This window comes from Drosophila erecta, unplaced genomic scaffold (genome assembly GCF_003286155.1).
Source record: "Drosophila erecta strain 14021-0224.00,06,07 unplaced genomic scaffold, DereRS2 tig00000055-arrow-pilon, whole genome shotgun sequence".
Taxonomy (NCBI): Eukaryota; Metazoa; Arthropoda; class Insecta; order Diptera; family Drosophilidae; genus Drosophila; species Drosophila erecta.
The window spans coordinates 16,602,832-16,615,138 of NW_020825200.1; the positions used below are offsets into that span (position 1 = coordinate 16,602,832).

Consider the following 12,307-nt stretch of genomic DNA (forward strand, 5'->3'; position numbering starts at 1 on the left):
CCACCTGTGTCGCCGCTTTTCACTTGCACGTGAATGTCGCCGCCGCTAATTGAATTAGCCAGCTAAATAGTTGTCCAAGGTGTGCACCCAGGTACTGCCCATTGCATGGCTTCCTTCCTTGCCAGTGAAAAGCCGCCGATTGCATTGGCCCATCATTTAGTTGGCTTACGGCAGCGGTACGTGCTGCATGCGTGCGGTCGGTTTGAAATTCACACAAGTACTTCCTTGAAATCAAAGACAAACAGCTGTAGGATAAGAGTGCCAGTCTGCAGCAGCAAAGGTGTGTCCTCAAGGATTAAGTGCTGGGAGCCCTGTGAAGTGGATATAAACCTACTACACCCTACAACCCCTTGAACCAAAGTGGCCGCCTCAAAAGATAAACCCAGGAAGGATTAATTACCAAGGACTAATTACCTGTTCCATTTCCATTTGAATGATTTAGATCATTCTCAAAATCTTCGTATATTGTAATTTATTATTTGAAAATTCTATATTATTTTACTAGGAGTCCTTTAAGTATTTGGTGCTTACAAAGCACCACAATATCTAGTAATAACCTTTCCTAACTATCCCTACTTCAAGTGAAACGAGGCAATGTAACTACGTGTTATTGGAACCAAAGATTAAAATGAAACCCCTAGAATGCCCCCACTTAGTATTATGCAAAATGCAACAATGAACCCAACATAATGCGATTTGCATAAATGAAAGTTGACCAAGAAACCCCGCGAAGACCTCATTACCAAGTTTAACCCAAATGTTCTTCGAATATTCAGAATAAGCATCTGAGTCAGGATGTATTTGCCGTACCCGCAATTGCCCGATCCCACGGATAAATTCGAGATCTACGAGGAGATAGCCCAAGGAGTCAATGCGAAAGTGTTTCGGGCCAAGGAGCTCGACAATGATCGGATCGTCGCCCTGAAGATTCAGCACTACGATGAGGAGCACCAGGTGTCCATCGAGGAGGAGTATCGCACTCTGCGGGACTACTGCGACCATCCCAATCTTCCCGAGTTCTATGGTGTCTACAAGCTGTCCAAGCCGAACGGACCTGATGAGATCTGGTTCGTCATGGAGGTGAGTCCATATCGGTCCAAAAATATGGGTTATATTTTATAAAATTTTTTCGAAAATGGAAATCATATTTTTTGCATTTGTTTAACCCATTTGCATGTTTTAGTACTGCGCTGGAGGAACAGCAGTGGACATGGTTAACAAGCTTTTGAAGCTGGATCGTCGAATGCGAGAGGAGCACATCGCCTACATCATCCGGGAGACCTGCCGTGCGGCCATCGAGTTGAACCGTAATCATGTCCTGCACCGGGACATTCGAGGAGATAACATCCTGTTGACCAAAAATGGACGCGTCAAGCTTTGCGACTTTGGCTTATCCCGTCAGGTGGATTCCACGCTGGGAAAGAGGGGCACCTGCATTGGGTCTCCCTGCTGGATGGCACCCGAAGTGGTGTCCGCCATGGAATCCCGCGAACCAGACATCACCGTTCGCGCCGATGTCTGGGCCCTGGGTATCACCACCATCGAGTTGGCCGATGGAAAGCCACCCTTCGCTGACATGCATCCCACTAGGGCCATGTTCCAGATTATTCGCAATCCACCGCCGACATTGATGCGACCCACCAATTGGTCGCAGCAGATTAATGATTTCATATCCGAGAGTCTGGAGAAAAATGCCGAGAATCGCCCCATGATGGTTGAGATGGTGGAGCATCCATTCCTCACGGAGCTCATTGAAAACGAGGACGAGATGCGTTCGGACATCGCGGAAATGCTGGAACTCTCCAGGGACGTAAAGTCCTTGTACAAGGAGCCGGAATTATTCGTGGACCGCGGCTACGTGAAGAGGTTCGACGAGAAGCCGGAGAGGATGTACCCGGAGGACTTGGCTGCCTTGGAAAATCCCGTGGATGAGAACATAATCGAGTCACTGCGTCATCGCATTTTGATGGGCGAATCCTACAGTTTCATTGGCGATATCCTCTTATCCTTGAATTCCAACGAAATCAAGCAGGAATTCCCGCCAGAGGTAAGTGTAAAGCGGCTGAAAACTACATTGAAATACGATTCAACTACCTTTTCTGCAGTTCCATGCCAAGTATCGCTTCAAGTCGCGTTCGGAGAACCAGCCGCATATTTTCTCGGTGGCCGACATCGCCTACCAGGATATGCTGCACCACAAGGAGCCGCAGCACATTGTGCTCTCCGGAGAGAGCTACTCCGGCAAGTCCACGAATGCCCGGCTGCTGATCAAGCACCTGTGCTACCTGGGCGACGGAAACCGAGGGGCCACCGGACGCGTGGAGAGCTCCATCAAGGCCATCCTGATGCTGGTGAATGCTGGCACTCCGGTGAACAACGACTCCACCAGATGTGTTCTACAATACTGCTTGACCTTCGGGAAGACCGGCAAGATGAGTGGGGCCGTTTTCAATATGTATATGCTGGAGAAACTGCGAGTGGCCACTACGGATGGAACCCAGCACAACTTCCACATCTTCTACTACTTCTACGACTTTATCAATCAGCAGAATCAGCTCAAGGACTACAATCTGAAGGCCGATCGCAATTATCGTTATCTGCGAGTACCGCCAGAAGTTCCGCCATCGAAACTCAAGTATCGTCGCGATGATCCCGAGGGCAATGTGGAGAAGTACAGGGAGTTCGAGACCATCCTGCAGGACATTGACTTCAATCACAAGCAACTGGAGACCGTTCGCAAAGTCCTGGCGGCCATTTTGAACATTGGCAACATCCGTTTCCGGCAGAACGGAAAGTTTGCGGAGGTGGAGAACACGGACATTGTGTCCCGGATCGCGGAGCTGCTCCGTGTGGATGAGAAAAAGTTCATGTGGTCGCTGACCAACTTCATCATGGTCAAAGGCGGCATCGCCGAGAGGCGACAGTATACCACTGAAGAAGCCAGGGATGCACGCGATGCGGTGGCCAGCACACTCTACTCTCGATTGGTGGACTTCATCATCAACAGGATCAACATGAACATGTCCTTCCCACGGGCTGTGTTGTAAGTAATACGTATATGAAGTTGCACCTTCATAAGCTAAGCGGTGTTATTTAAATCATTTTTCCAGCGGCGACTCAAATGCCATCATTGTCCACGACATGTTTGGCTTTGAGTGCTTCAATCGGAATGGTCTCGAGCAGCTGATGATCAACACTCTAAACGAGCAAATGCAATATCACTACAATCAGCGCATTTTTATCAGCGAAATGCTGGAAATGGAGGCTGAAGACATTGACACCATCAACTTGAATTTCTATGACAACAAGACAGCCCTGGATAATCTGCTAACCAAGCCGGATGGCTTGTTCTACATCATTGACGACGCCTCACGCTCCTGCCAAGATCAGGATTTAATCATGGGTATACTACCAATACTGGCGCCTCTTTGTATCTATGATTTGACTACCTTCCATCTGCAGATCGCGTTTCCGAGAAGCACAGCCAGTTTGTGAAGAAGCACACTGCCACTGAAATATCCGTGGCCCATTACACGGGACGCATCATCTATGATACGCGCGCCTTCACCGACATCAACCGCGACTTTGTGCCGCCGGAAATGATCGAGACCTTCCGCTCCTCGCTGGATGAGAGCATCATGCTCATGTTCACCAACCAGCTGACCAAGGCTGGCAATCTCACGATGCCATTCGAGGCAGTGCAGCATAAGGACGAAACCGAACGGAAGTCATACGTAAGTTTCAATTTATAAATGTATCACCATCATTTTTTAGTGTAACTAACTCCTCTTCTATTTTCAATATCTGGGTAAACTATGCCTTCCAGGCCTTGAATACCCTAAGTGCCGGGTGCATCTCCCAGGTGAACAACCTCCGTACCCTGGCGGCCAACTTCCGCTTCACCTGCCTGACCCTGCTCAAAATGCTTAGCCAGAATGCCAATCTCGGCGTGCACTTCGTCCGCTGCATCCGCGCTGATCTGGAGTACAAGCCCAGATCCTTCCACTCGGACGTCGTCCAGCAACAGATGAAGGCCTTGGGAGTTCTGGACACTGTTATTGCTCGTCAGAAAGGATTTAGCTCACGGCTGCCGTTCGAGGAGTTCCTAAGGCGGTGGGTAATCGCTGCCATTCCATTGATTTCATGAATTTCCCAGTAAGCTGCTGAAGATTGCTAAATATATATTTTTTATATTTTGATTAGATACCAATTCCTTGCCTTTGACTTTGATGAGCCCGTGGAGATGACCAAGGACAACTGTCGTCTACTATTTTTACGCCTCAAGATGGAAGGCTGGGTCCTGGGCAAGACCAAGGTATTCTTGCGCTACTATAACGATGAGTTCTTGGCCAGGTGAGCTACCGGTTCATACACTCTGAGAAAAGTTAGTACTATCCATTGCTTTCAGATTGTATGAGCTGCAGGTGAAGAAGGTCATCAAAGTGCAGTCCATGATGCGAGCTTTGTTAGCCAGAAAACGAGTCAAGGGCGGCAAAGTGTTCAAATGTAAGATACACATATGTAATACTTAGACAGTACAAGGCATGAAAACTAATTTTAAATTCCCTACTAGTGGGCAAAAAGGGAGCGGAGCATCATGATGTCGCCGCGTCCAAAATACAAAAAGGTAAAAAAACGCAGGTGGATAGGCTAAGAGAGTACGACGAGGAGCATATCGACATAAGCGAGACGCCCTCGGAGGCGGAGGAGATGTTCCTCGAGGCCAGAATGGACGAGGCTCTGGCAGCGGTGCGAATAGCCAAAATCGAGCAGGCCTCCACCGAGGAATAGGCCCCTACTATATACCATTTATACACACTATATCACTATATCGATCGATACTACTCGTAATACAACTACCAATAAAATGTAGAAAACGCAAACAACCGGCAATCATCTAGTCTAGGGTCTCGGCGAACCACTTAAGCCGCTTAGTGGTGTCCAATGTGGATCCCACCCCGCTGGGCGGTTGTGTTCTCCATCTGATGCAACCAATCGGCTTATAGCTGTCTGAGACATAACACTTAACATCGACGGCCCCTGCGAAAGGAGATGAATTATAAGTGCTGCGTAGAAAAGAAATGAAAATTTAATTAAATTAAGGTGACTTCCCTCTCATTCACCTCCGTCCACCAGCGCGTCCGCTTTTCAAATGGGTTACTCTAACGGCCCTCCTCCGTTTCCATTTTCCCACAGCCTTCAGGGGATTCCGCGACCGCGTCCGCCTTCCTCCGCTGGTCAACGAGAAGTCCGGCCAACTGAACGAGAACACCGCCGACTTCATCCGCCCGTTTGCCAAGAAGTGGCGCGAGAAGTCCATCTTCCAGGTGCTCCTGCACTACCGCGCGGCTCGCTTCCAGGATTTTGTCAATCTCTCACAGCAGGTGCGTTCGAATTTCTGTTCCTTCAACATATAGTATAGAATATTTGTTCATTAAAACAACTCATTCCTTCTGTATCAGGTCCACATCTACAACCAAAGAATGGTGGCTGGGTTGAATAAATGTACTCGGGCTGTGCCCTTCGAGAGGATTAACATGCGCGAGGTGAACTCCTCGCAGCTGGGACCGCTGCCAGTGCCCATAAAGAAGATGCCATTCCGCCTGGATCAGATTCCCTTCTACGACACCCAGTACATGGTGGACCCGGCCAACTCCATTTCCCGCCAAACGTTCCCCAATCAGCTACTCACCCAGCACATGGAGGACGACGAGCCGTGGGACAGCCCTCTGCAGCGCAATCCCTCGATGACTTCTTGTGCCCTGACCTACAATGCCTATAAGAAGGAGCAGGCTTGCCAGACCAACTGGGATCGCATGGGCGAGAGCGACAATATCTACAATCAGGGCTACTTCCGAGATCCCCAGCAGCTGCGGAGGTTAGCATACATACATGAAGTTTGAACTTACGGTTACCATTTAGTGATTATGTTTTGCAGAAATCAAATGCAGATGAACATGAATGCCTATAACAATGCCTACAACAGCTATAACAGCAACTATAACAACCAGAACTGGGGCGTACATCGATCTGGATCCAGGCGCAACTCCCTGAAGGGCTATGCGGCGCCTCCACCTCCTCCTCCACCAATGCCCTCTTCCAACTATTACCGCAATAACCCGAACCAGCAGCAACGCAACTACCAGCAGAGATCCTCGTATCCACCATCGGATCCAGTCAGGGAACTTCAGAACATGGCTCGCAACGAGGGAGATGTAAGTGTATATCGACTATCGATGATCTTAAGGAAATTCTTCACATGTTTGCTTTCCAGAACTCTGAGGATCCACCATTCAACTTCAAGGCCATGCTGCGCAAGACCAACTATCCGAGGGGATCCGAGACCAACACCTATGACTTCAACAGTCGCCGGGGATCGGACAGTGGTGAGCAACACACGTTCCAGGCGCCCAAGCTGCGCTCGACGGGTCGCCGCTACCAGGACGATGAGGGCTATAACTCTTCATCGGGAAACTATGGTGTGTCTAGGAACTTCGGCCAGCAGCAGAGGGCTCCGACTTTGAGACAATCGCCTGCCAGCGTGGGGCGCAGCTTCGAAGACAGCAATGCCAGGTCCTTCGAGGAGGCAGGATCCTATGTAGAGGAGGAGATTGCACCTGGAATCACACTTTCGGGCTATGCCGTCGATATCTAAAACTAGTGATTAAACGGAAAAATGTTATAATTAAATGTTATGCAACGGTCAACCATAAGACAATTTAGCTAAACTCCCACCTAAAATTAAAAAATAATGAAATTATGATAATGACTGAAGTTTCCTTCATCACTTTCTCAAATTGTTTCACATGAAATAAATAAAATGTCTTGGAATAAATCGTTAACCGACTCGAAAGCATTTTGGGGATCTAAATTATAATGTATTGTATTGTATGGCATTTAACAGCTTTACCTTCGCATGCTCAAACATTTAACTTTGAAGACTTTCATATAAATTCAGCAATTATTTTGCATTTTATTGACGTAGGATAAAAATGGGAAAAATTCGACGAATTAACATTGCTTATTATGTTTGCTTCTTTGTTACATCACTTAAATGATTTCATGTTCACACTTTAAGATCTAAAACGCAACAACAATACTCTCAGTATTACATAAACTATATCCATTATACATTGTATATATAAACATTAATAGCTAAACAAAAACGTTTATAGGAATGGATTGAACAAATACTCTTTTGTTCGCAGGACTTTTTCTGTGTGTTCGATAGGGATTGCAAAAAGCTAAGGAAACTGAATTGAATTATTAACTGCACACCCAAAATGGGCATGGTCTCACAAATTCTCGAGGATAAAACCAAGCCTTCTCCTCAAATAGTTTCATATAATATCAATCATCCATGCCGGGCTCACGCAAGCCATCCGAATGCATTTTCTTGCCCGCGATTTCCAACATTGCGCGATCTTCCAAATTTCCATCCAGCACCGAGCGTTTCTGAGGGTTAATTAAATTATGATTAAATATTTAATCTTATGTATAGAGTTACATTTTACTTACTTGACCCTCGCCTTCTTCTTCTTCTTTTACGGGTAAATCTCCCACGGCCCAAACTTCCATGTTTCGGATTTTGAATTGCTTTCGTTTACTATGGGAAGATAAATAATCGAAATAGTGTTAAATTGAAATCCAGAGGATAGAAGCAAAGACACTAGAATAATAAGATGCGTAACGCCATACGATGTTTTTGCACACGATTTTTTCGGGCTGGCTCTAGAGCTGGCTCCAGGATCTCTCGAATTTTTGTTCAAGAGCCAGAGAGAGAGAGAGTAGCACTTTGTATACGATTAAACATAAAAATATATATCCCTTTCAGTGTAGGGTAATCAATTTCTTTACAATAATTTTATATTGTATTTTAAATATTTTTATGAATAAATAATATATTATAACATTTCAAACACTTGTATGAATAACATTTGCCCGGTTATTTGTTCAAGAGGGATGCCAATTTGATCTTGCAAGTAATCACACTTGAGAACACATACACTACCCCCACTGCTCGACCGGTAAGAACTATTTTGCGACTCTAAATTAGAAGACATGCCTTACAGCCTTCACTAGAACTAGTTGGGAATTATAGGGCAACAAAAAAATATTTTTCCTAAGCAAATATTAAAAGCAGCAATAACTATGTGTTCCGACAGTAAGTTAAACATTCTTCAGGCTTTAATTAAGACAATTTTTACTACTTTGTGCAAGTAACACATACATACATACATACAAACATACATACAAACATACATACATACATACATACATACATACATACATACATACATACATACATACATACATACATACATACATACATACATACATACATACATACATACATACATACATACATACATACATACATACATACATACATACATACATACATACATACATACATACATACATACATACATACATACATACATACATACATACATACATACATACATACATACATACATACATACACTACACTCACTGCTCGACCGGTAAGAGAGATTACTTGAAATGTTTTGTGACTCTAAATTAGAAGACATGCCTTACAGTCTTCACTAGAACTAGTTGGGAATTATAGGGCTACAAGAAAATATGCTTCCTAAACAAAAATCTATATTATTTGTACTCTGGCAATCGAGTACAAAGTACTCGTTAGTAAAAAGTAAAAACTCGAATTTTGGATTGCCTTAATATGATAATTATTTAACTACATCATAGAAATAGTAATAGGTGAATAGATGTACATAATAATACCGAATTATTTTAATATTACTTTATTATAATAATTACTTTATACTAATATGTCGCTTTTTTTTTATGCTCTCAATTTTATGCGAGCGGGAAGAGAGCAATTACTGCCGCCACCAAAAAAGTGGCTGCATAGTGCAAAACCAATGTACGGCCGTTACGCATCTTATTATTCTAGTGCCTTTGGTAGAAGTATGCAGGGTGGGACAATTATGTGCCCAACTAAAAGCTCGTCCCAGATGATGGATAAGGAGAAATATACACTCACCTCAACTGCACATAATCTCGATATGTAGTGCAACTTTCAACGCTCTGTCCATCGCCGAAACTGCAGTCAATCCAAAGGCCCCAGAAATCAAACTGACCGCCCATGCCCTGTATACCAAATATAAACATTTAGCAGAGCAATCAATCAATTACCCTAAACATTACTCACCAGGCCATTCGGCATAGTCTGCTGATTCAAATTCAAATACTGATAGTGATTGTTATAAGATGTGGCCGAAAAGCACCGCATGGCAGGGCTTAAGGTGTAGAGCAATGAGCTGTCATCGCCGCCAAATTGGGGTTTCACCGACCACGATTCGGACGCGTAGCCGCCAAATATGTATTGATCCTCGTCCTCAATGAAGAATAACGTGGGTCCCTTGTCCAGGACTTTTCCCAGCATCGTCGAGAAGCTTTCTCCGTTGATTTTCGATGAGAAAAGAAAGCGCCATTTGTGCCGATGCTCGCGGGGCAACTGGGCATTGATGTACAACACGTGAGGTAGTTCGATGATTGGGCGATAATGACTATTTTGCGGAGCATCTGGAAAATAAGAAACAAATTTTAAGGGGTTTCCCTTTAAAAATGATTGTTTTTCCTACCACACAATGCTGGCAGAATTGGAATTTCCATTTCCTTGATTATGTTGCGTTTGCTGCCACCATGGCGACAATACAGCTGGCTGAAGACCTCGCGCCAAATCTGCAGAAACTGCGGAGTGACGTGCAACCAGCGTTCCAGGGCTTCATTCGGCATAGTGTGCTCCAGCTCCTTGCCCAGATTTCTCATCAATCCCTTGGCAAAGGTGGCAGCGGACCTCTCCGTGGTGTTGAAGCCCTGATCATGCCACTCCTTGATGCCGGAGTTTTTCGCTGTGCTCTCCAAGTGCACGTAGCTCTTGATCACCGAGTAGATATACTGGGGGATAATTAAATTGATTAATTTGCGGGCAAATTTGCGAGAGAATTAAATTAACAGATTGTTCATATGACAGCTAAAAAAATAAACGTGCAAATCTAGCTTTCAGCAATGTGTTTACGCTCATTTAGAATAAACACAAATTTGATTCTAAACCTAATTCAATAACAAACATGGTAAGAATCTTAATGTGGCTCAGCTGACAAAAGTCATAAATATTATTTCAGCGCTATGTGGTGATGTATGCTTGATTATTTATAGACTCTCACCTGCTCCAATTGCTTGCTGTTGAAGGTGTCATTTCCAGTTCTCTCCATCGAGCCCAATAGCATTTGCATTTTCTGGTCAATAGTTCCGCGTTCCATGATGTAGTAGGGCTCCCCGAATCTCTTCAGCTGAAGGTTGACGCATTGCTGACCTGGCTTCGTGGGCATAAACAGATACTGAGCCGTACTCTCGGCCAGGGATCTTTCGATGGTTTGCGACCAAGTTTCCTGTTTTCGAAAGAACACAACAAATATATTGTATGTGCATAAACAAAATGCGCACCGGATACGTAAACATAATTTTCCCGCTGCTGTCAGCAAATTCTTGCAGGGAGCGAAGGTCTGGGAAGCGCTGACACAGATTAACCCATTGAGGGCCGTACACAGAAACATAATTATGTTCGATTCAAACCAAAGTCTTCTTTCAAGTTCTATGAAAACAAATAAAACTAAAATATATGTAAAGGCTCCATTCAGAGAATTTCCGCTTAAATTGGTCTAAATGAATGCAAGTCTCATAGTTTCCTCATACTGAAATCCATTTTCACATCTGTGCTGCAACGGGTTAAGCATGTGGTTTATTTTTAATTCAATTGGGCTGGCCCTAATTGACGACCCCAGTCATTGAAATCACGACTAATTCGTTAGCAAGCAAATTCAACAAAGCAAAAGACAAACAACGAAGTGCGGCAGCAAACAAATTAGACAAATTATGGACACGTTCGCACTGGCCCCGGAATTATCAATTCGAAACTGATAACGCGCGAGGTAAAGATATCGAACTTCGGTATACCCTGGGGAGTGCAGGGATAATCAAACACGAGCTATAAATAGATGGAAATATTATGAGGCATCCTCATCTGGTTACAAACAAACATTTTTGAGTGGTTGCATTTCCGTCATCTGTGCTGAGATATAAATAAAACCGAAATCTGGGGCCTTGAACCCGCATCGGAAAAATTATAACACAAATTGTGTGTGATCAGATAGGTTTAAACAAAGGGTTAGAATTTTGAACAGCTTTGTGTTTATTTAATCATGATGGATCTAGTTAAGTAGATAAGTCATATTACTTGTTTATTTTTTCGACGAAATAGAAAGAACCCAGTTTAAAAATAATAATTGAAGAACAGTATCTGAACAATTACATTTCTAACGTTTAACCGTTCGAACTTCCTGTAAACTCGAAAACAACTGCATTAAAATGGGGTCTAAAAATATTAAACTCTTGTATGAAAAAATCGGGTAAAGTTGTAACTTGCTTATATAACTAGGTTTGTTTTTCGGAACCCAATATCAAGACTTTCGTTCATGTTTAATCCTCATAAAAGAAGTTTGAGAAAACCCAATCAATGCCCCAAAGGATATACCCTGCTTCGTACAGGATAGCAATCGCAGCAGGTAGATGGACGGGCATTTGTCCTGCACTCGAAAGTCCCGATTTCTCTTTTCGCGGAAAGTTCACTCGGCGCGTCCTTGAACTTGCGACCCTGACCCTTCCGCAACTGCAGAAGCCAGAATGCAGTTGCATTGATTTTCGCACTCGCACTCGCACACGTGGCACAGTAACTGGATTTACTGGACTTACCACCAATCTGTCTTGCGTCAACTTCTCGAGTGCTCCGCCAGAGGCGTTTTTGTAGGCGGACTCCAGCATGCGGAGCTCCTCCGAGTTGTAGAGACTATCCGTCTCCCGCTTGCCACTCGCGTTTCCCATCTCCGCGGACGAAATTCAGTTGGCTGGTGTTACGACGGCTGGTAAACAAACAATGCAGCTGCTGCTGCTGCTGCGTATGATCGCGGATTTTAATTGAAAATAAAAAACAAACAACACAAGCTGGTGATGGAACTGAATTCGATTTCCTGCGAGGCCATCGATAGTCTTGGTAACGGGTAACGGGTAAGTTTCGCGGCTGCGTCCGTACTAAGAAAGGTTGTTGTCTGCGCTCGGACAGGTCGATGTATTCGCTAAGCGGTTAATGTTAACCGCAAAGCGAATTCAACCAAAGCCAAGCGAATTAAAAGAAATCATAAGATTTAAAAGTCTTTAATCTTTTAAACTGTACTATTTTAATTAAAAAAAAATATAATTC

At 44.2% G+C, this 12,307-nt stretch overlaps 2 protein-coding genes across 2 annotated transcripts; one reads left to right on the plus strand and one right to left on the minus strand.

Annotated features, from left to right (window-relative positions):
• The first annotated feature begins 117 nt into the window (after positions 1-117).
• Positions 118-6,847, plus strand: LOC6542815 (neither inactivation nor afterpotential protein C). Its single transcript, XM_015159022.2, has 14 exons — positions 118-280; positions 777-1,080; positions 1,184-2,047; positions 2,106-3,043; positions 3,111-3,403; positions 3,463-3,734; positions 3,827-4,113; positions 4,204-4,353; positions 4,409-4,506; positions 4,574-4,627; positions 5,197-5,384; positions 5,463-5,878; positions 5,939-6,215; positions 6,275-6,847. The coding sequence occupies exons 2-14, from the start codon at positions 796-798 to the stop codon at positions 6,653-6,655; spliced, it is 4,503 nt and encodes a 1,500-aa protein (XP_015014508.1). The 5' UTR covers positions 118-280; positions 777-795; the 3' UTR covers positions 6,656-6,847.
• Positions 6,848-6,950: 103 nt separating this feature from the next.
• LOC6542749 (TLD domain-containing protein 1) lies at positions 6,951-12,093 on the minus strand. Its single transcript, XM_001970112.3, has 7 exons — positions 11,803-12,093; positions 10,218-10,442; positions 9,633-9,948; positions 9,200-9,573; positions 9,032-9,138; positions 7,519-7,606; positions 6,951-7,455 (listed from the first exon to the last, which is right to left on the minus strand). The coding sequence occupies exons 1-7, from the start codon at positions 11,929-11,931 to the stop codon at positions 7,351-7,353; spliced, it is 1,344 nt and encodes a 447-aa protein (XP_001970148.1). The 5' UTR covers positions 11,932-12,093; the 3' UTR covers positions 6,951-7,350.
• Between the last annotated feature and the right edge of the window lie 214 nt (positions 12,094-12,307).